The sequence below is a fragment of the Chiloscyllium plagiosum genome, unplaced genomic scaffold, assembly GCF_037043375.1.
Source record: "Chiloscyllium plagiosum isolate Xiang-an unplaced genomic scaffold, Cpla_swu_hap1 HiC_scaffold_7, whole genome shotgun sequence".
NCBI lineage: Eukaryota > Metazoa > Chordata > Chondrichthyes > Orectolobiformes > Hemiscylliidae > Chiloscyllium > Chiloscyllium plagiosum.
In genome coordinates this window covers 37,080,324-37,105,261 of record NW_028270145.1, presented here as the reverse complement: position 1 = coordinate 37,105,261, position 24,938 = coordinate 37,080,324, and the positions used below count along the sequence as shown (strand labels likewise).

General features: G+C 44.2%; 1 protein-coding gene across 3 annotated transcripts in view; it reads right to left on the bottom strand.

Annotated features, from left to right (window-relative positions):
- The window catches only part of LOC122551455 (protein FAM117B), a 236,934-nt gene extending 212,411 nt beyond the window's left edge, over window positions 1–24,523 (bottom strand). For 2 of the 3 annotated variants that reach the window (XM_087988934.1, XM_043693382.2), the window contains exon 1: window positions 23,732–24,523. In XM_087988934.1, the coding sequence (XP_087845060.1) occupies window positions 23,732–24,320 (589 nt within the window). In that variant the 5' untranslated portion in view covers window positions 24,321–24,523. The remainder of the gene's footprint in view (window positions 1–23,731) is intronic. The other variant, XM_043693380.2, reaches the window with a different exon arrangement.
- Between the last annotated feature and the right edge of the window lie 415 nt (window positions 24,524–24,938).

The following is a 24,938-nucleotide window of genomic DNA, read 5'->3' as shown; positions in this document are numbered from 1 at the left end:
GCTGGCAAATGGGACTCGATTAGGTGAGGATGTCTGGTCAGCATGAATGGTCTGTTTTCATGATGTATATCTCTATGACTCTAAAGCATATCAACACCTTTTCAACTACAGAATGATCAAATACGCATTATTTGTTTAAGACTTTGTTTTAAACAAATGATTTAGATGCCAAAAGAGAAAATGCTGGCAAATCTCAGCAGGTCTGGCAGTATCAGTAAGGAGAGAAAAGAGCTAACTGAGCATTGAGTCGAACTGACCCTTTGTCAAAGCTGAATGATTTAGATGCACTGATCAGATACTACAAATTAAATAAGGATCTACTTTTCAGTAAGCTTGTGTGTCTTTTAACAAATGTTTAAATATTGAGATATATGTATGACAAAAGTTGCCACATAATAAAGAATCCCAAAGCAGCTGACTGAAATCAGAGACAAAATTACAATGTAAATAAGTCATGCATATCACGCAACTTTTACCAAACCTTGCAGTAATGCAGACAGGAGGTTTCAATGGTTTATCTACTCCGAAAGTCCATTTCACAAACTGCTTTCCAAGGAGCAGGCTAGCAGACAAGAAATTGGTTTAAAGCAAACTTCCTTCCCAAACGTAATTCTTTGCAGCGCAAGCACAAATACACATGTATGGCAGCCAGTTCCATTGAAGAGCTTAGCTGCTCAGGGAAAAACAAAATCTGATATTTGCACATTGAATACAAGTGCACAAATGCCAAAGTTTATTTGCAATTAGATTGTGTAATGAATCTTATTCACAATATAACCACAAGAGTCACAATTAGCAGTTATAATTATGTTCAAAAACAGTGTTACTGACAAGTTTAACAAATATTTAACTTCAAAAGCCAACCGAAATTCTTGTGTTTAATTTGCTGGCTTCAACTATTTTACAGCTGAGCAGGGTTCAAAAAATCATAATCCTCATAATCAACATAAAATAGTGACAATTTTCAAGTACTTCACCCAAATCGAGTCATCGAGTCAGAGGTGTATAGCAGGGAAACAGACCCATCTGTCCAACTCGTCCATGCCGACCAGATACCCGAGATAAGTCAAGCATTTGACCCATATCCCCGCGAAACCCTTCCTATTCATATACTCAAGCAGATACCTTTAAATGTTGTAATTGTATTAGCCTCCACCCAATTCCTCTGGCAGCTCATTCGACACATGCACTACCCTCTGCGTGAAAACATTGCCCCTTAGGTCCCTTTTAAATCTTTCCCCTCTCACATTAAACCTATGCTCTGTACTTTTGGACTCTCCTATCCTGGAGGAAAAACCTTGTCCAATTGCCTTATCTATGCCCCTCATGATTTTATAAACCTCTGCAAGGTCACCCCTCAGCCTCTGACGCTCCAGCGAAAATACCCCCAGCCTATTCAGCCACTCCCCACAGCTGAAACCTTCCAAACCTGGCAACATCCTTGTAAATCTTTTCTGAACGCTTTCAAGTTTCATAACATTCTTCCTATAGCAGGGAGACCAGAATTGCACACAGTATACCAATAGTCCTGTACACGCGCAACATGATCTCCAATTCCTATATTCAATGTACTGACCTATAAAGACAAGCATACCAAACACCTTCTTCACTATCCTATCTGCCTGCAACTCCACTTTCAAGGAGCTATGAATCTGCAATCCAAGGTCTCTTTATTCAGCAACACTCCCCAGGACCTTATCATTAAGTGTATCAGTCCTGCCCTGATTTGCCTTTCCAAACTGCAGCACCTCACATTTATCTAAATTAAATACCATCTGCCACTGCTCCGCCCATTGGTCCATCTGATCAAGATCCCGCTTCACAGAGGTAACTTTCATCACTGTCCAGTACACCATCAATTTGCATCATCTGCAAACTTACACCTATGTTCACATTGAAATCAACTATATAAATGACAAAAAGCAGTGGAGCCATCGCCAATCCTCGTGGCACACACTGCTGGTCACAGGCCGCCAGCCTGAAAAGAAACCCTTCACCACCACCTGTCTTCTATTTTCAATAGAGTTCTGTATGCAAATGGCAAGTTCTCCCTGTATTCATGTGATTGAACCTGCTTAATCATGAGAAACCTTGTTGGACACCTTACCTAAGTCCATATAGGTCACGTCCACTGCTCTGCCCTTATTAATCCTTCTGCAAAAAACTCCAACAAGTTAGTGAGACATGATTTCCCACGCACAAAGCCATGTTGGCTAATCAGCCGTTGTCTTTCCAAATACATGTAAATCCTGTCCCTCAGGATTCCCTCCAACAACTTGCCCATCACCAATGTCAGGCTCATCTGTCCATAGTTCCCTGGCTTTTCCTTACCACATTTCTTAAATAGAGGCACCACTTTAGCTAACCTCCATTTTTCTAGCACCTCACTTGTGGCTATCGATGATACAAATATCTTGGCAAGGGGCCCAACAATCACTTTGCTCGTTTCCCCAGAGTTCTGATCAGGTCTTAGGGATTTATCCATTGTTAAGCTTTTTAAGACATCCAGCACCACCACCTATGTAACATGGACAGTTTTCAAGATGTCGCTATTTATTTTCTCACATTCTCGATCTTCCATTCCTTCTCCACAATAAACTGATGCAAAAATATTCGTTTAGTGTAGCCCTCATCTCCTGTGGTTCCACACACTTTGGGAGGAAAATGGAGCACCCGGAGGAAACTCACGCAGACACGAGGAGAATGTGCTAGCTCCAGTCACCCAAACTGGAATCGAACCCGGTTTCCCAGCATTGTGAGACAGTACTAATCATTGAGCCAGCATGCCATCGTAAAGTATTAAAATCAAGAGTTCTGTCAAGAAACCCACCAAAAGCAGCAACACAACATGTTCCACTCGTAAGTTCAAGCAAATACAAGTGTCAAACCACAAATTCATGGCATGAAATGAAGCCATTTCACAGTCTGCAGGAATACTCCCCATACATGAAGTCAGAAAGCAAACCAGAGACAAAGTCTACAATCATTTAATTTTAAGCTAAAGAAGCTGCATCCCTTCAATCAGAATTCCCACTGAAAAATTACACAGATAAATCAACTTTCAATACCAAACAATTGAAATTGAGAGTAAAGGTGAAATTCATGGGAAAATAATTATTACTTCAGCAAAAAGAGTGGTAGAATTCCACACAGAAACTTCAAATGAAAAGCCATTATGGTCAGCTGTTGAATCCCAACCGAGAGCAACTAATGCCCTGTCAGCTTGGGCAGCGTTAATGCTTGAGATTAAAGACCTTGAAATTCATGTGAAATGTTGGCCATTTCCATCAGCTTATTTTGAACTTGTAATATGGAGATGAATCTCTAACATGCTTCAGAGTTGTCTAGGTCTTGTGCAGGTAGGTATGGGCTAGTTTCCTAAAAATTATAAATGGAACTCAAAATTGTTTGATTAACTGCACCACTTAAGTGCTTAAAAAAGCTGAGCATTTGGAAGGAAAGATAATAGAGGTCCACTTGCAGAAACAGCCACCTCACACTACAAACAACTGGATACTCCTGCTATGCCTTTTAACAGCAAACATAAAAATAGCATCTACTTCACATCCCCTTTACCTATCTGGATAACAAGCTCTTCATATCTCTCTGTGCAGGTCAAAACCATGTACAACACACAATTCCTCCAAACAGATTTCTTTGAAAAGCACAGATGTTCTAAAATGTTCCACTCTAATCTGCATGATGGTTGATATTAGAAAACTTGTAACCTTGAAAGTTCTATGAAGGCATAGAACTGCATCATGGCACTAAGTTAAATTGTGAAAATTGAGTTCTGTTCTCTTTCGATGACATAAGTGAACCACTGATTAAAAATTGACATATGATATCAAGGAACTCAAAGGAACCATCTGACATAAGTTAAACCGGGCTTGAGAGACAAACAAAGCACAGTGGCAGCCACATAGCACCTGTAGAACATTTAAAAAAAAAGCTATGACTTGGGGTACTAGTTATGTGAAGAGGAAGGATTCAGAGAGAAATAGGCCAAACGTTGATAATGGTACCAACTTAATTTTGGATATCTGGTCAACGTGGACGAGTTGGACTGTTTCTGTGCTGTACATCTCTATGACTATTATCTTCTTTTCAACCCTTCAAGCGTGACCTTTGAGCTAAGAATTAGTTTTACAAACACTATTAAATGCTTAAGTGCTGTTCAAGTATTACATACAAACACATTTGATCTACTTTTGCATTACAAAGTAGGCAGAAATAACAGCAGCCTATACAGCACATTGCACCTTCTCCACCGTTCAATAAAACCATGTCTAAATTAATCATGCAGGCTAAGGGTCAAGACTTGCTGGTGCTCTGTGCTATGTCAGCTAAGCTTTAAATTTCTGTTCACCTCTTCTAATGCCCAAACAATCAGCCTCTTGAGATCATAACCATCTGTGACTATCTTCTGGCTGCCTCACGTCAATCAACCATCTTCCTACCTTACTTGCAGCAATCCATGAGATGAGGTATGGACATCAACAGATCATGATCCAGTTCACTGCATTGAAGGTCTATGGATGAGTGCATTCATCGCTTGATGAACATGGTCAAGTCAGGACGTTGGCTTAAAGGCAAGCGTACGCTGACAGGATCAATGCTTGGGTACCCCCCAAATTTGATTACCTTATCCTGCCGAGAGATCCGTAAAGTACATCCAAGCCAGCCAAAACGTGGAACTTATCGATTCATTTCCCCTGCTTAACTTATGTTGTACAGATCGCACTGATAAGGAATACCCAAAGGAAAGAGGCTTTGCAAATTTAAAATATGGTGTTCTCAGCCATGTTACTCTTATGCAGCTTCGACATCACTACATATTTTACAATGTGCATATTAATTTTGCAATATGAGATTTCTAGTAATTGATGTTGCATGTGAATTTATCAATTGTTTCCAGCATAGCATTCTAATTACTGATTGACAGTGATGTCCTGGGACCATGAATTGTGTCTTCCTGATGTTAATCTTTTTCAAAAGCATGACAATCTAGCCAATTGGCACTGAAGGTGTATCGAAGCATAAAATTTTGTGCGGCACGATCATGATAGCGAAATTCTTCGACTAGATTTTTGCCTTAGATCTCAGGCAGACAAAACTGAACAGCATCATCAGCTTTAATACCCAAATAAACATCCTCTATATGAAGGAAATGATAAAAAAACAAAAAAAAAACAAAGTGGGGCCAGAATACAACTAATGACTCCACTGCAAGACCTCATAGGATTCCAGATTTACACTGTCACAGCTGATTTCACTCATCATATTGTTACAGAAAGAGGTCATCCTGAGCAGCTTCAAAGGAGGAGGAGAATCGACGTTTCGGGCATAAGCCCTTCTTCAGGAATGAGGAGGGTGTGCCAAGCAGGCTAAGATAAAAGGTAGGGAGGAGGGACTTGGGGGAGGGGTGTTGGGAATGCGATAGCTGGAAGGAAGTTAAGGTGAGGGGGATAGGCCGTAGAAGGGGTGGGGGCGGAGAGGTCGGGAAGAAGATTGCAGGTCAAGAAGGCGGTGCTGAGTCGAGGGTTGGGACTGAGAAAAGGTGGGGGGTGGGAGGAAGAGGGGAAATGAGGAAGCTGGAGAAATCTGCATTCATCCCTTGTGGTTGGAGGGTTCCTAGGCGGAAGACGAGTTGCTCTTCTTCCAGGCGTCGTGTTGCCATGGTCTGGCGATGGAGGCGGCCAAGGACCTGCATGTCCTTGGCAGAGTGGGAGGGGGAGTTAAAGTGTTCAGCCACGAGGCAGTTGGGTTGGTTGGTGCGGGTGTCCCAGAGATGTTCTCTGAAATGTTCTGCAAGGAGGCGGCCAATGTATAGGAGGCCACATCGGGTGCAGCGGATGCAGTAAATGATGTGTGTGGAGGTGCAGGTGAATTTCTGATGGATATTGAAGGATCCCTTGGGGCCCTGGAGGGAAGTGAGGGGGGAGGTGTGGGCGCAAGTTTTGCATTTTTTCCGGTTGCAGGGGAAGGTGCCGGGAGTGTAGGCTGGGTTGGTGGGGGGTGTGGATCTGACAAGAGAGTCGCGGAGGGAGTGGTCTTTCCGGAACGCTGATAGGGGTGGGGAGGGAAATGTATCCTTGGTGTTGGGGTCTGTTTGGAGGTGGCGGAAATGATGAAGGATGATCCGATGTATCTGGAGGTTGGTGGGGTGGTAGGTGAGGACCAGTGGGGTTCTGTCCTGGTGGCGATTGGAGGGGCGTGGTTCAAGGGCAGAGGAGCGGGAAGTGGAGGAGATGCGGTGGAGAGCATCGTCAACCATGTCGGAGGGGAAATTGCGGTCTTTGAAGGAGGCCATCTGGGTTGTTCGGTATTGGAACTGGTCTAGGAAGGGGAGGGAGGAACAACCCAGATGGCCTCCTTCTTCAAAGACCGCAATTTCCTTCAGATACATCGGATCATCCTTCGGCATTTCTGCCACCTCCAAACGAACCCCACCACCAAGGATATATTTCCCTCCCCACCCCTATCAGCATTCCGGAAAGACCACTCCCTCCGCGATTACCTTGTCAGATCCATATCCCCCATCAACCCAACCTCCACTCCCGGCACCTTCCCCTGCAACCGCAAAAAATGCAAAACTTGCACCCACACCTCCCTCCAAGGCCCCAAGGGATCCTTCAATATCCATCAGAAATTCACCTGCACCTCCACACACATCATTTACTGCATCCACTGCACCCGATGTGGCCTCCTATATATTGGGGAGACAGGCCGCCTACTTGCAGAACGTTTCAGAGAACACCTCTGGGATACCCGCACCAACCAACCCAACCGCCCCGTGGCTGAACACTAACTCCCCCTCCCACTCCACCAAGGACATGCAGATCCTTGACCTCCTCCATTGCCAGACCATGGCAACACGACGCCTGGAGAAAGAGCGACTCGCTTCCAACCGCAAGGGATGAATGCAGATTTCTCCAGCTTCCTCATTTCCTCTCCCTCCACCTTTTCTCAGTCCCAACCCTCAGACTCAGCACCGCCTTCTTGACCTGCAATCTTATTCCCGACCTCTCCACCCCCACCCCCTCTCCGGCCTATCACCCTCACCTTAACCTCCTTCCACCTATCGCATCCCCAACGCCCCTCCCCCACGTCCCTCCTCCCTACCTTTTATCTTAGCCTGCTTGGCACACCCTCCTCATTCCTGAAGGGCTTATGCCCAAAATGTCGATTCTCCTTTTCCTTTGATGCTGCCTGACCTGCTGCGTTTTTCCAGCAACACATTTTTAAGCTCTGATCCCCAGCACCTGCAGTCCTCACTTTCTCCTGAGCAGCTTCAGCAAACTTTAGTATAAATGGGCCATCTACGTTCTTACAGTCCATTGCCTGGTAAAATCAAAGGTATTATACAATGACTTGGAGGTGCCGGAGTAATATAAACAGTTGCCTTTACTCAGCATTTCACTTACAGCCACCAGGTTGTGATTGTGGACCTTCCATTTACAAAGTGCACTGGGCTTTTGGCTAAGGGCAAAATAGAGTAAAGTATGATGTTCAGCTGGGAAACGCTTCAATAGTTGGTTAAAATACTGCAGTTGCCCATTCTCGGAGAGGACCACAATTTTTTGCATTCTGCAAATCCTCAAGCAATACTTTCTGGTTCTAGCAGAAAGAAATTATGCAGTTACTGCAGGATTGCTGATTTCTCATGCTTGATGAACTCGGGCAGTACAGCATCAACTGAAGCTTCACCAATGACCAATACCTTTGCTAAGCTCCTACAGTTTGATTTATAGTTCTTTCATGACTGGTAGGGTCTCAATAATACTCAGAGTTTCCCAGTAACTGCATTCCCCCAAGAACACAGTTTAAGACTGTAATACATACTAAAGTGTTTAGTACAGTCTAAGATGGATCCCAATATTTAAGGCACTAATTCAACCAGAGCATTTTATCCACCAGTGACCACCATACTTGAGGCAAGGTGCACAAATATCATAGTGCACAAATATCATAGTGCACAGCAAAGAAATAAGGATTATTCTAGGGATAAGGAACTTCAGTACTGAAGATAATTTGGAGAAAGTGGGGCCATTTCACTTCAAAGACAAAGTTAATAGGAGATTTGATAAAGGTGCTTCATTTTGCAAGAGCTTTGGATGGAGTAGATATGGAGAGTTTTTGGCCACTTATAAAAGGATTGACAAAAAGAGGATACCAATCTAAGTTAATTGATTAAACAAACAATAGAAAGATCAGGACAAATATCTTCACGCAAAGTCGGACTAAAATTTGTAATGACCTGTCAAAATGTGTGATGGAAGCAGCTTCATTCAAGACATTTAAACATATTATTTCTGGGGTTGGGGGGACCAGTGGTTTTCTCACTGCACTATTAATCAAGAGACCAAGATAACATTCTGGAGACATGGGGTTGGTGGAATTTGAATTTAATGAAAAAAATTTGGAAAATTCAAATTACAACCAAGAATCCATTTTCCATTGTTGGAAAAACCCATATGGTTCACCTATCTTCTTTGGCGATATTCATTCTGTGAATTAATTTTTTTTAAATTACTTGAAAAAGAGCGATGTGTAGGGCTATGGAGAGAAGATGGGAAAAATGTATAATCTAGAGAGTGTCAAAATGAAGGGCTGAAAGGCTCCTTTTGTGCTGTCACAATTCTTACACAATTTTGACAACTCATATTTGAAAACACATTGTCAAATATTCAGATTTGGCACCCTTTCTTAGAGTTGCCTCACAGCTAAGTACAGATTTTTTTTCCTCCCTCCTGTTTCATCAAGAACATCTCTTTCAGTTAATACGCAACCAGCATAATTTACCCCCTCTCAATTCTCAACAACGGCCTGTATTAAATTGTGTTGTCTGCCAAATGGCAACTTTTATGAAAATTTGCCGAAGTCAGCACATCGCTCCACTTATGATTTGTAACTGCTCCCAATTTTGAAAAGTTATTGAAAAAAAAACTGCCCATAAGGTGCACCTTATAATTACGTTTTCCAAGTCTTTGATCAGCAGTTAAATTAATCTCAATCTTCATCCAAGCCTAAGGATGGAACACTTAGCATTTATTTTCCTGAACGCCTTTCAAAGTCAGCAACTTGAAATTGTTGACACCAAATGGCAGAAGAGGGTCAGGAGGCTGAATGACATTTTTTCTCTACAGACTATTTCAGGGATAAATGTCTTTACCTATCATAGAATTTCTACAGTGCCATTTGGCCCAACAAGTCCACACGAACCCATTCTCCTACCATATTACTTTTTCATTTTCACATAACTGATACACCTAGCCGACACATCCCTGAACACTATGGGAAATTCAGCATGGCCAATTCACCTAACCGACACTTCTTTGGACTGAGAGGGGAAACTGGAGCACCCGGAGGAAGCCCACGCTAACACGGGAAGAATGTGCAAACTCCACACAGTCACCAGAGGCTGGAATCTTCAACCACAATCCCATTAACTCTTCAGCATTCGTCATTCCCATGCATCCAACTCACTTAAAATAAGACGACAGCTTGGTGATAACTGAAGTATTACTGGGAAAAAAAGCTGCCGAAGCTTCCCACTCAAAGAATACAATATTTGGCAATACCACTAAATTTCAAAGGGAACAATTTTTCCTGCAGCAGGGTACTGATTGATCAAGGTGTTCAGGCACTGTGCACTATGAAAATTACCCCCTAAGATGGAGTATAAATTAAAGGGGGAACATCTGCACCTGCAGAGAACAAGACCTTGCATACAAACATATGTAGCTACTTGCAACTAAAGTATACACATTGCAAGATATACTGTCAATTTAAGATCAATTGTTAGCTCACTCGAGATTGGTCAACAGGTGTTTCCCAATCCCAGAATATGCAATGCTGGAGATTATGGAGTTTTGTAAGCCCACACTGGTTGAGTCCAGTCAGAAAAATCAGCCAATTACCTTAATTGACATACTTTCATTTTCTACATTCACAGTTATCTTGAATGTCGCTCAGTTTTTTTTTTAAACCTATTGTTCCCTCCATATTGATTTAAATAAAATCCAATATTGAATTCAGAATTGGATGTTCCTTAAGAGTCCATTATTACTTGAATATATTTCCACTCACTGGCAGATTGCCCTGTTCAAAGTGGTTAATCAAGTTGAGGGGAATAAAAACATCCAGGCTCACAACTGAAGACTCTTCTTGTAGAAAACTGCAGTCGCTGATGTTCAGGGGTGCTGACATTTATTCCTAACATTTTCCCCTTTTCAATTTGATACCTCTTTCCATACCAGAATTTCTCTCCTCAAATACAACCTTCCAATGAATGGTCAAAGTGCTCCTGATTAGACAATCAAGAATCACAGAACTCGCCAGCACAGAAACCAGGCAACTGGTCCACTGATCCTCAACTAGCACTTTCAAAAATCAATTCTGTTTGCCCTGTTCCCCTGCTGTTACCCTGTAATGCGGTATTTCTTTTCCCTCTTTCAAGTAATTTTTCAATTTCCTTTTAGAAGGCAGCCAGTGAATCAGTATCCATGAAATCAGACGAAATCCTAAGCTCTTGTGTAAATTTTCTCCATTTATGTCACACCTGCTTCCTCTAGGAAATATTAAATCTTTGACATCTGGTTATCAACATTTCAGTCTGTTATTTTTTGAACAGCTTGTGGTGTAAAATTCCAAGCAGTGGAATGTGGTGAAACGGTTAAAAATTATGTCCCAATACATGTGTGAATCTAACCGGAATGGAGGTGTTGCTTAGTCCTGTGTGAATCTTCTTATCTGTATGTAACCAGAATGGAATGTGTTTTTTAGCCTTGCTCTGCTGTTCACATGAATGTTTATATCTGGAAAAGAGTATATCAGCTGGAAAAGTCTCCAGTTCGGTGAGTCTGCTCCGGGGTTACGTTTAACCGCCGAGCGTGGGTTGTTGGCAACTGCTCTACGAGAACTGACGGCTCCCAGTTCCGGTAACATGTAGAGTGAGTATAAGCCAGACCCGTTGTACCTGGTTGTGGCGACGCTGCGGGGAATAAAAAGCTGAAGCATATTCTAGCAGACTCGCCTCTTGGTCGTTTGTTCTGTGTCAGACTACTCTCCTACGAACCTGACCTTGAGATATATCAGCTGGAAAAGTCTCCAGTTCGGTGAGTCTGCTCCGGGGTTACGTTTAACCGCCGAGCGTGGGTTGTTGGCAACCGCTCTACGAGAACTGACGGCTCCCAGTTCCGGTAACATGTAGAGTGAGTATAAGCCAGACCCGTTGTGGCGACGCTGCGGGGAATAAAATGCCCAATTTTTTAAAACATTTGGCGTAGTCGGCAGGATCAATCGCAATTGAGGAGAGATTTTGATACAGAACAATGTTTTGGAAAAAGACTAAGAAACCAGAAGAACAAACTGTGGAGGTCCCGACCGTCCCGGGATGGCATGACGTGGCAGTTTGTTTGAGAAATGGTGGGGGGCGACCGGAGGAACCCCAGGGTCGCTGCTGTCCACCCTTGAGAGGATCCCAGTCCTGCCGAAGAACCCCTTGCCTGGGGTACAGCGGAGGATGTGGGCATGTCCAAAAAGCTGAAGCGGAGTTAACAGAATTGAATGGGATTGAACTGAACTGAGTGGAACTGAAGTGACGGAACTGAATTGAACACAATTGAATTGAACTGAACAGACCTGAACTGAGCTGAATTGAACTACACTGAATTGACTGAACTGAAATTAACTGAAACGAATTGAACTGAATTAAGCATAATGTAACACATGTATTGGGCCAAGCAGTGGAATGTGGTGTAAAATTCCAAGCAGTGGAATGTGGTGAAACGGTTAAAAATTATGTCCCAATACATGTGTGAATCTAACCGGAATGGAGGTGTTGCTTAGTCCCGTGTGAATCTTCTTATCTGTATGTAACCAGAATGGAATGTGTTTTTTAGCCTTGCTCTGCTGTTCACATGAACGTTTATATCTGGAAAAGAGTATATCAGCTGGAAAAGTCTCCAGTTCGGTGAGTCTGCTCCGGGGTTACGTTTAACCGCCGAGCGTGGGTTGTTGGCAACCGCTCTACGAGAACTGACGGCTCCCAGTTCCGGTAACATGTAGAGTGAGTATAAGCCAGACCCGGGAGTCTGCTCCGGGGTTACGTTTAACCGCCGAGCGTGGGTTGTTGGCAACCGCTCTACGAGAACTGACGGCTCCCAGTTCCGGTAACATGTAGAGTGAGTATAAGCCAGACCCGTTGTGGCGACGCTGCGGGGAATAAAATGCCCAATTTTTTAAAACACAGCTACACTGTAAACTCATGATGTTGAAGCTTCTCTGCTCAGAAAAGACCAGCTTCTCATTTGTTCACTTGAAATTCCTCTTCCACAGGACAGTCCATCAAATTGTCTTCTTCACACTTTGTATCTTCTCTGAAGTGTGATACCCAGAATTACATACAACATATTGAGTACAGGAGTTGGGAGGTCATGTTACAGCTGTACAGGACATTGGTTAGGTCACTGTTGGAATATTGCATGCAATTCCGGTCTCCTTCCTATCGGAAAGATGTGAAAATTGAAAGGGTTCAGAAAAGATTTACAAGGATGTTGCCAGGGTTGGAGGATTTGAGCTTATAGTGAGAGATTGAACAAGCTGGGGCTGTTTTCCCTGGAGCGTCGGAGGCCGAGGGGTGACCTTATAGAGGTTCACAAAATTATAAGGGGCATGGATAGGGTAAATAGGCAAAGTCTTGCCCCTGGGGTAGGGGAGTCCAGAACTAGAGGGAATAGATTTAGGGTGAGGGGGGAAAGATATAAAAGAGACCTAAGGAGCAACTTTTTCACGCAGAGGGTGATATGTGTATGGAATGAGCTGCCAGAGGAAGTGGTGGAGGCTGGTACAATTGCAACATTTAAGAGGCATTTGGATGGGTATATGAATAGGAAGGGTTTGGAGGGATATGAGCCAGGTGCTGGCAGGTGGTATTAGATTGGGATGGGATACCTGGTCGGCATGGACAGGTTGGACCGAAGGGTCTGTTTCCATGCTGTACACCTCTATGACCCCAGCCTGGACCAAACAGATGTATCACCATTACTGTTGATGCAATTAATTTTAACTCCAGATTTTTTGTTGCAATTTTGCTGAATTTAATTTCTTCAGGTAGCACAATGGATTTTGCACTCATTTCTGGATCAGTGCAGTTCTCTGGATAATTACCCAGTAATTTATAGGGTTGGATGGTTTGAGCTATAGCTATTTTCTTTTAAAAGTTTATAAAATCTGAAGGGCATGGGTATGGTAAATAGATAAGGTCTAATTGCAGGCTGGAGGAGTTCAAACCTGGAGGGCAGAGGTTTAGGGTGAGGGGGAAAGGTTTAAAAGGGATCTAACTGGCAACTTTTTCCAAACAGAGGATGGCTCGTGTATGGAATGAGCTGCCAGACCACGTGGGGGAGTCTAGGACAATTGCAGCATTTAAAAGGCTTCTGGATGGGTATATGAATAGGAAGGGTTTGGAGGGATATGGACCAAGTGCTGGCAAATGTGACTAGATTACTTTAGGAAATCTGTCAACCTGAATGATCAGGTTGCATATCTCTATGACTCTACTGCATGACCCATCTCTAACAATGTCAAACTAAGCCTGAGAGGGGATTGAGCAAGGTTGAGAAGAAATAGTCAAATTGTTTAACAACATCTGTTGCAGCATCTTCTGATGATATCTTTTATGTGCATTACAGAATAAAGGACTTTTTAACTTAAATATGACAAACAACAGACTGGTTTTTACTCATTTACATTCAAATGAGTAATGAGAGACTGGAAGATTTGCACTGTCACATTGAAGTTAGAAGTCAATATTTCTGTTAATAGCTATTTGCAACTCTTTCAATCGAGAACAAAACAAATAGTATCTCAAAAAGTAGATACAAGAATGATCAGACAGTTAACAGGAGTTGTGTAATCTGATTTTTTTTTCAAAAAAAGGGCCAGGACCAAAGGAGAGCATTTCCCATTTTAGCCATCACCTTTCTTCACAGGAAATGAAGTATTTCACCAAAAACAATTGCTCACTCTAATTTCTCTTAAGATTGTTGCTCGTTTACTGCTGCACCATCCTGTAATGGTAGGAAGCGTGCCAGGATTTGACCCAAAGTAAGTGAGTGAGTGAAGAACCAAATTGTTCCAAGTCAGGATGATGTGGGGCTTGGAAGGGAAATTGCTGGAGATGGGTTCTTACGTATCTGCTGCGCTCATCATAGAGGCCATGGGTGCGGAAGGTGCTATCAAGCAGGCTTGGTGATTTGCTGCAATACAAGTCATCCACAATTCTTGTAGGTACGACATATCGGTGGCAGAAGGAGTGAATGCTGAAGGTGGTAGGTGGAGTGCCAATCACATTGTTATCTTAATGGATGTCAAACTTCAAATGTTGTTGGGAGCTGCACGCATTAAGACAAGTATTCTATCAGACCTCTGATATGCCTTGCATATGGTGGACAAACCATGATGAGCGAGGTAATCAGTTCCTTGCTGCAGAATTCCTGTTTCCTTTTTGACTCGGCCAGTTCCGTTTCAGGTCAACTGTAACCCCCACGATATAGTGGATGACTCAGTGATGATAGTTGAGTGCCAAAGTGTCACAAAGTGTCTTCCACAGATCTGTCACTGCCTCATATTTGTAGCACAAATAACTTGCCATTTAATAGCCCAAGCCTCAATGAGGCTTAGTCTTATTGCACTTGGTCCAAGGACCGCCACCATTACCTGTATTCCAAAGGGACAACTTCAAAAGACCAAAATAGTGCACTGGTAAATATTAAAAAAAACATTCATTCAACAGCCAACAGTTAAACCTAATCACAAGAACACTGGTGATTTTCACCATATTTTACCACAATCCTAAAACCTGATAGAAAAACATTGCAAATACTTCAAGAAAAAAATGAAAGGGCTTCACACTGTGGCCAGCATGTGTGAAGGGCGAAACTGAGTTAGCATTTCAGATAGATAAATTCTGACAAAGGCTCATCTACCAGAAATGCTAGCGCAGTTTATATCTTTCAATTTGCTAGCAGACGTACCACGATAATCATAAAGGCCATGTATTTCTGTATTTTTTCGTTCCTATATACACACCATTTAAAAAAAGACTGGTTTTCAAACATTCATCACTTTTTCCAAAAAGAACCTTGAGATATTATCTAAACAAGTCACATTATCTAAACAAGCAATTTGTACTTCAATTTACACAGGTAGTATTAACAGGCTTAACGGTACTAACAGTAGCATGAACAACTTTTATGCATGGTTTGATGCACAAAACGACATGGCAGCAAGGAAGCCCACATCCCTGTCTAATGGCCAGGTATTGGGTCTTACCATGGTCAACATGAGGAAAGCCCAATGCAGAGTCAACCCACGTAAGGCTGTTGAACCAGATAATATCCCTGGCAGAGTGCCCAGAGGATGCTCTGACATACTGGGGGATGCTCTCATGGACATCTTCAACACCTCTGAGCTGCGCCATAGTTCCAAAGAGCTTCAAGGCCACTACCATTCTCTCCATGCCGAAGTAGTCCTCAGGGTCCTGTCTCAACAACTACTGCCCTGTTGCGCTTACACCCATCATCATGAAGTGCTTCAAGAGGCTCGTGATAAGGTATATTAAGACCATGCTGCCCCCTCAGTGGACACCTCGCAGTTCGCATATTGACCCAACCGCTCAACAGTTGATGCCATTTCCACCACCCTCCATCTGGCCCTCACCCACCTGGAGAAGGAGGACACTTACGTCAGATTACTGTTCATTGACTTCAGTTATGCATTTAGATTAGATTAAATTAGATTACTTAGTGTGGAAACAGGCCCTTCGGCCCAACAAGTCCACACCGACCTGCCGAAGCTCAACCCACCCAGACCCATTCTCCTATATTTACCTCTGCACCTAACACTATAGGCAATTTAGCATGGTCAATTCACCAAACCTGCACATTTTTGGACTGTGGGAGGAAACCGGAGCACCCGGAGGAAACCAAGCAGACATGGGGAGAACGTGCAAACTCCACACAGTCAGTTGCCTGAGGTGGAAATTGAACCCGGGTCTCTGGTGCTGTGAGGCAGCAGTGCTAACCACTGAGCCACCTTATGAAAGTAAAGAGAGAATATGGGCAAAATACTGTCAAATAAAATGTTTAAAAATCTAAAGATGCTTTATCAGTGTATTAAAAGGATGACTAACTAATCAGATGTGTACGTGATAACTTAAGGGTCAATGCAGAAGGTGAGGGCAGGGCTCTTGTGAGTATTCCTGATGAAGGGCTTCTGCCCGAAATATCGATTTTCCTGCTCCTCTGATGCTGCCTGACCTGCTGTGCTTTTCCAGCACCACTCTAATCTCCAGCATCTGCAGTCCTCACTTTGGCCTCTTCTGAGTGTTTTGTCTCTTCACATCAGGGATGATGCAGACATTCTAATTAAAGAGGAGTGTGAAATATTAGATAATGAGAACAGAAGTATTGGGGAATTAATCTCTTGAAAATGGATAAATGACCAGGGAGAGATGAATTGCCTGTTAAAAGAAAGCAAGGGATAAAACAAGAATGCGTTGAGAATATTTTCCAATCCTCATGAGATACAGGTGAAACACATGATCGGAAAGCTGATTCTGCTAGGCCTAAATACCTTTCTTTGTAACTGGATCCTGGACTTTGACTAGGAAACCTCAGTCAGTCCAGATTGGGAACACCATCACACTGAGCATAGGGTCCCCTTGGGGCGTGTGATCAGCCCACTGTTGTTCACCCGACTAAATATACAACTATATTCAATGCACAGGTCGAATCACATCATCAAGTTCGCTGCTTTTATGATTATTGTGGGTCTAATCAGCAGGAATAAAGTCAGCATATAGAGAGGAGGTGCAGCAGCTCACGGACTGGTACAAAGCTAACAACTTGTCTCTGAACGTGGACAAGATGAAAGAGATGGTTATTGATTTCAGAAGGGCATGGAGCGACTACTCTCTGCTGGAGATCAACGGCTCCTCCATGAAGACTAAATTTCTTGGTGTACACCTGGTAGAGTGTCTCACCTGGACCCTCAATACCAGCTTCATAGCCAAGAAAGCCCAGCAGCGTCTCAACTTTTGGCACAGGCTGAGGAAAGCCCACCTCCCACACTCACCACATTCTACAGAGGGTTCATTGAGAGTACCGAGCTGCTGCATCATTGCCTGGTTCAGGAATTGCACCATCCCAGAACGCAAGACCCTACAATGAATAGTGAGGACAGTTTAGAAGATCATCGGGGTCTCTCTTCTCTCCATTACAGATATTTACTCCACACACTGCAACTGAAAGGCTAAGAGCATTGTGGAAGACCCCCACACACCCCTCACTCAAACTCTTCTCCCATCTGGCAGAAGATACCAGAGCATATAGCCTCTCATGGCCAGCCTGTGCAACAGTTTCTTCCCCCAAGCCATCAGGCTCCTTAACACAGTATAATCGGACTCTTTCCCACCTGAAATTCTTTCAGATTACTGCTAGAAAAATGTCTATCATTCATCATTCTGCTGTTACACAGAATCTTGCATGTTTTGCTCTTCTTATACACTATGCCGTGTATGATTGACAGCATAAACTACACAATGTAGCACCATTAGTACTGGAGGAACACACTCATTTTTACTGTATCAGTTGTATACGATAGAAATGACAAAAAAACTACTCAACTACTAACTAAATTCCTAAGCTTTTCATATGAGAAAATCAAAGACTATTGAAGAACCATGATTGGATTTAAAAAGGTACATGGATGTGCAATAGATCTAATTTACCCCTTTTTCCAAGTGAATTAGTTACATATGAACCACAATTTAAAATATTCTAATTTGGAAGTCAGTGAAACCAATGTCCTGTGGTGGAACCATATATGGAATTACCCTGTTCCCAACTATTAGCATCAGTTTGCTCAGTCACGCTCTCAAATAAAAACAATAGTAGGAAACATTCATTCTTTCAGAGGAAAACACTTTTTAGATACCAAAGGATAAAGCAATGAAAAACAGTTATGCCTTAAATGGCGATTCATTTCTTCCCCTTAGTCTTTGGGGTAGGAGAGAAAAATGAAAATGATAGACATCTCCAGGTGTATACCCAACATTCTCATGGTACAGAAGAGATGGGTTCTGGGTAATCCAAGATGGAGAATGGGAAAAATTTCTGGCTGTAACAACTGCTCATTTTTTTTTTTTGAGGTATGTTAGGTGCTGGAGGTGATTTCCTCGATTTCCAGGAGCAGCAATTACTGTTTTATATGCTGTTGCATTGTTTTAGAACTTTGGAAAAAACAGCCAAAACAACAGCAGTTTTAAAAGGAAGAAGAACAGACAAAGGAAGCATATTGTGAGGACAGTTCAGGAGAGGAGAGAGGGAGAGAGAGAGAGAGAGAAAAAGAGAGATTGCTGTTTTGAATTCATATATCGCTGGACATCGGAGTTCATCTGGAAAAATTAACGAAGTGAAATTCACAACTAATCTTGAAGGAACCTGTTTGGGCAAAGTTCACAGCACAGAATCAGATAAGTTAATCGTTGTTTTCAGTGTGTCCAACAGAAAGGCTGCAGTAGTGAGTAGAGTGGGTTCTTTCTTGATCATATTTTTTGGAGATATGTCTCTTGATTAAACGTAAAATATAAGTCATAACTATTAATTTAACCTGGGACAGTGTTTTGTAGAGGAATAAGATGGTGTTATTTTCTGGGTCTTTAGATTGTGAAGGAGCAAAAATGGACTTTAATACAGTTATATGTACTTCTTGTCAGATGTGGGAGTTTAAAGAGAGTTTAAGGGTTACTGCGGACGATATCTGCCATAAATGCTGTTGGATGAGAATCTTATCAGATCGAATGGATCTGTTGGAGAGACAGTTAGAAGCAATGAGGAATTTGCAACAGCAACAGTATGTGATAGATGGCAGTTATAGAAGGGGGGGGGTCTCAGATACAGTCACATAGATGGGTTAACTCCTGGAAAGGTAAGAGAGGTAGGCACCTCGTGCAGGACTCTTTTGTGGATATACCCATTTCAAACAGGTATACTGTTTTGGAAAATGTAGGGGGTGATGGATTCTCAGGGGAACGTAGCACAGACAGCCAAATTTCTGGTATTGAGACTGGCCCTAATGCAACGAGGGGTACGTCGGCTTCCAAGAGATCAACTGTGTTCGGGGATTCTGTAGTCCGAGGTACAGACAGACGTTTCTGTGGCCAGCAGCAAAAAAGCAGAATGTGTATTGCTACCCTGGTGCCAGGATCAAGGGTGTCTCAGGAAGGGTGCAGAATGTTCTCACGGGAGAGAGGGGCCAGCAAGAGGTCATTGTCCACATTGGAACCAACGACATAGGAAGGGAAAAGGTTGAGATTCTGAAGGGAGATTAGAGAGAGTTAGGTAGAAATTTAAAAAAAGGAGGTCCTCGAGTGTAGTAATACCTGGATTACTCCCAGTGCTACAAGCTAGTGAGGGCAGGAGTAAGAGGATAGAGCAGATGAATGCATGGCTGAGGAGCTAGTGTATGGGAGAAGGATTCACATTTTTGGATCATTGGAATCTCTTTTGGGGTAAAAGGGACCTGTAGAAGTAGGACGGATTGCACCTAGATTGGAAGGGGACTAATATACTAGCAGGGAAATTTGCTACAACTGCTCAGGAGGATTTAAACTAGTAAGGTGGGGGAGGTGATAGTGAGGAAAGAGATCAATCTGAGACAGGTACAGTTGAGAACAGAGGAGATTCAAACAGTCAGGGCAGGCAGTGACAAGGTAGGACTAATAAATTAAACTGCATTTATTTCAGTGCAAGGGGCCGAACAGGGAAGGCAGATGAACTCAGGGCATGGTTAGGAACATGGGACTGGGATATCATAGCAATTACGGAAACATGGCTCAGGGATGGGCAGGACTGGCAGCTTAATGTTCCAGGATACAACTGCTACAGGAAAGATAGAAAGGGAGGCAAGAGAGGAGGGGGAGTGGCATTTTTGATAAGGGATAGCTTTACAGCTGTGCTGAGGGAGAATATTCCCAGAAATACATCCAGGGAAGTTATTTGGGTAGAACTGAGAAATTAGAACAGAATGATCACCTTATTGGGATTGTATTATAGACCCCCCCAAATAGTCAGAGGGAAATTGAGAAACAAACTTGTAAGGAGATCTCAGCTATCTGTAAGAATAATAAGGTGGTTATGGTAGGGGATTTTAACTTTCCAAACAGACTGGGACTGCCGTGGTGGTAACGGTTTAGATGGAGAGGAATTTCTTAAGTGTGTACAAGACAATTTTCTGATTCAGTATGTGGATGTACCTACTAGAGGTGGTGCAAAACTTGACCTATTCTTGGGAAATAAGGCAGAGCAGGTGACTGAGGTGAGTGGGGGAGCACTTTGGGGCCAGTGACGATAATTCTATTAGATTTAAAATAGATGGAAAAGGGCAGACCAGATCTAAAATCTAAATTGGAGAAAGGCCAATTTTGACGGCATTAGGCAAGAACTTTCGAAAGCTGATTGGGGGCAGATGTTCGCAGGTAAAAGGACAGCTGGAAAATGGGAAGCCTTCAGAAATGAGATAACAAGAATCCAGAGAAAGTATATTCCTGTCAGGGTGAAAGGAAAGGCTGGTAGGTATAGGGAATGCTGGATGACTAAAGAAATTGAGGGTTTGGTTAAGAAAAAGAAGGAAGCATATGTAAGGTATAGACAGGATAGATCAAGTGAATCCTTAGAAGAGTATAAAGACAGTAGGAGTATACTTAAGAGGGAAATCAGGAGGGCAAAACGGGGACATGAGATAGCTTTGGCAAATAGAATTAAGGAGAATCCAAAGGATTTTTACAAACATATTAAGGACAAAAGGGTAACTAGGGAGAGAATAGGGCCCCTCAAAGATCAGCAAGACGGCCTTTGTGTGGAACCACAGAAAATGGTGGAAGATACTAAATGAGTATTTTGCATCAGTATTTACTATGGAAAAGGATATGGAAGATATGGACTGTAGGGAAGTAGATGGTGACATCTTGCAAAATGTCTAGATTACAAAGGAGGAAATGTTGGATGTCTTGAAGTGCATAAAGGTGGATAAATCCCCAGGACCTGATCAGGTGTACTCGAGAACTCTGTGGGAAGCTAGAGAAGTGATTGCTGGGCCTCTTGCTGAGATATTTGTATCATCGATAGTCACAGGTGAGGTGCCAGAAGACTGGAGGTTGGCAAACGTGGTGCCACTGTTTAAGAAGGGCGGTAAGGATAAGCCAGGGAACTATAGACCAGTGAGCCAGACCTCTGTGGTGGGAGTTGTTGGAGGGAATCCTGACAGACAGGATGTACATGTATTTGGAAAGGCAAGGACTGATTAGGGATAGTCAACATGGCTTTGTGCGTGGAAAATCATGTCTCACAAACTTGATTGAGTTTTTTGAAGAAGTAACAAAGCGGATTGAGGAGGGCAGAGCAATAGATGTGATCTATATGGACTTCAGTCAGGCGTTCGACAAGGTTCCTCATGGGATACTGATTAGCAAGGTTAGATCTCATAGAATATAGGGAGAACTAGCTATTTGGATACAGAACTGGCTCAAAGGTAGAAGACAGAGGGTGGTGGTGGTTGCAGACGGTTGTTTTTCAGACTTGAGGCCTGTGACCAGTGGAGTGACACAAGGATCAGTGCTGGGTCTCTACTTTTTGGCATTTTCAGAAATTACTTGGATGCAAGAGGTAGTTAGTAAGTTTGCAGGTGACACCAAAATTGGAGATGTAGTGGACAGCGAAGAGGGTTACCTCAAATTACAACAGGATCTTGACCAGATGGGCCAATGGGCTGAGAAGTCGCAGATGGAGTTTAATTCAGATAAATGCGAGGTGCTGCATTTTGGGAAAGCAAACCTTAGCTGGACTTATACACTGGTAAGGTCCTAGGGAGCGTTACTGAACAAAGAGACTTTGGAGTACAGGTTTATAGCTCTTTGAAAGGAGAGTTGCAGGTAGATAGGATAGTGAAGGTGTTTGGTATGCTTTCCTTTATTGGTCAGAGTACTGAGTACAGGAGTTGGGAGGTCATGTTGCGGCTGTACAGGACATTGGTTAGGCCACTGTTGGAATATTGCATGTAATTCTGGTCTCCTATCGGAAAGATGTTTAGATTAGATTAGATTAGATTACAGCGTGGAAACAGGCCCTTCGGCCCAACAAGTCCACACCGAGCCGCCGAAGCGAAACCCACCCATACCCCTACATTTACCCCTTACCTAACACTACGGGCAATTTAGTATGGCCAATTCACCTGACCCTGCACATCTTTGGACTGTGGGAGGAAACCGGAGCACCCGGGGGAAACCCACGCAGACATGGGGAGAACGTGCAAACTCCACACAGTCAGTCGCCTGAGGCGGGAATTGAACCCGGGTCTCAGGCGCTGTGAGGCAGCAGTGCTAACCACTGTGCCACCGTGCCGCCCACTTTCAAGTTTCACATGTTGTGAAACTTGAAAGGGCTCAGAAAAGATCTACAAGGATGTTGCCAGGGTTGGAGGATTTGAGGTATAGGGAGAGGGTGAACAGTCTGGGGCCATTTTTCCGGGAGCATCAGAGGCTGAGGGGTGACCTTATAGAGGTTTACAAAATTATGAGGAGCATGGATAGGGCAAAAAGGCAAAATCTTTCCCCTGGGGTGGGGAGTCCAGAACTAGAGGGCATAGGTTTCGGGCGAGAGGAGAAAGATATGAGAGAGACCTAAGGGGCAACGTTTTCATACTAGGGTGTATGGAATGAGCTGCCAGAGGAAGTGGTGGAGGCTGGTACAATTGCAACCTTTAAGAGGGATTTTGATGGGTATATGAATAGGAACTGTTTGGAGGGATATGGGCTGGGTGCTGGCAGGGGAGACTAGATTGGGTTGAGATATTTGGTCAGCATGTTTCCATGCTTTACGTAGGTAAAAACAATGTTTTGTGTTTCGGGCAAAAGCCCTTCACCAGGAATAGAAGCAGCGTGCCGAAGGGTAAACAGATAAATGAGAGGAGAGTGGGGGTGGGGAAGAAAGTCCTTGGATGCTGCCTGAACTGCTGTGCTTTTCCAGCACCACTCTAATCCAGAATCTATGCTGTACATTTTTATGAATCTAAATGACCCAGAGCAGCCTCATTCCTCTTCCCCACCCCAAACGGTTTGGGTCTGGGGAGAAACTACTTTACAATCAATGAACTGCAATCTGTTTCATTAGCTCATCTCACCCAGGGGCAGCAGTTTCACTATCACATTTGGTCCCAGTGCCCAAACTATTTGGGGGCGGGGCACAAAAATACAGAGAAAAAGTAAAAAGTAAGTTGGCCAAAGTCTTGACCAAGGTCTAACAATCCTGCTAAGATGTATGTGTGGCCATTCAAGGGAGAATAGGATCTTGCTTGGGTATAGTACTCTTCATTGCTTGTCACTCCACTCTCACAAATAGTTGAGCATGAGCAACCATATTCAAACTGGTAATGCCCTCATGAGGAGAAACGTGACAGTGGAAGAAAATATAGGGAATTGGAAACAACTCAATATATTCAATTTTTAAACTTGCATTGGCTCATCCAGAAAGTTTCACACTTAATCTTCTTTCCAAAACAACTAAACTTCAACCAGCACCTTCCTTCGAAAGATGACCAAAAACTTGTTAAACAGCAATCCCATACCCCACTCTCTCATTCACTGTGTTAGGAGCAGGTGGAAGTGTACCTTTGCAAATGGGAGAGTTGGGGCTCTTCCGTTCTGGGGAGCCCTTGTGTTCTGGAGATTTCCTGTGTCTGACCCGTGAAGAATCTGCTCCCGAGGCCCAATGAGGGGTGGGCGAGGAGCAAGGAGATGAGGTGGTGGTGGTGGTGGCGGTCGCCGGGTGCAGTTGCTGCTGTGTCCTGGTGGGGCTGCTCCGCGAGGTGGCCGCGGCCGCCTGCTGTTGTGTCCTGGTGGGGCTGCTCCGCGAGGTGGCCGCGGCCGCCTGCTGCTGTGTCCTGGTGGGGCTGCTCCGCGAGGTGGCCGTGGCCGCCTGCTGCTGTGTCCTGGTGGGGCTGCTCCGTGAGGAGGCCGTCTGCTGCTGCCTCCCCGCTCCACCAGCGCAACACCTCGTCGGACTGCCCTGTTTCAACTGAAACGGCACGGTGGCCCTCATGGGCTGAGGCCGGCCAGCACCGCTACCACTACCGCTAGTACTATTACTACTATTGTTAGCACCACCATTACTGCTACCTCCTCCCCCACTACTACCACTATTACTAGTCCCGCTCACAGAGCTGGTTGGTGAACCGTTCCGACGGACCCGCTGAGCCATCTTCCTCGAGGAGGAACAAAAAACCACACACGCGCCCGGCAGCTTTGTTTATTGGTTGTGAACGCCAACGCGGATGGCGGTTGGTGAAGTGAAAACGTCTTCGTTCAGTACGCTCGCTTTCTTTCTTTCTTCCGTCCTTCCTTCACCCAACTCCCGTCCCTCCACCTTCTTCCTCACCCGTTCTCCCTCCCCTCAGCCAGGACCTGTCTGGCCGCGCGCTCACGCTCTCCAAGCCTTGCCAGGCGCCGCCTTTCACGCGCGTTCGCCCCGCCCACGCAACTCGCGGACGCCACGCCCACGCCCACGCCCCGCCAACATCCGCTTGCGTTCGCACCGCACGCCCTCCCCGTTGATTGGGTGGCGCCGGGAGCTTCGGGCTCGCCCCTCCAGCTCGAGCGGCACGGGGCACGCGCGGCTTGCCACGCCCACTCGGGTCGCCGCGGGGGACCTGTACTGTCTTTGGTGTTTCCTTGCTGAGCAGGCCCGGGCCTGTCTCTGGGCCGAGGAGGGGCGGAGTGAAGGAACCAAGGTCCGTCTCTTCCTCGGTTACAGCGCACATTCTAGCGGCGTACCGAGGAAAACCATCGAATCATATTGATTTACATGGAACAGGATGGG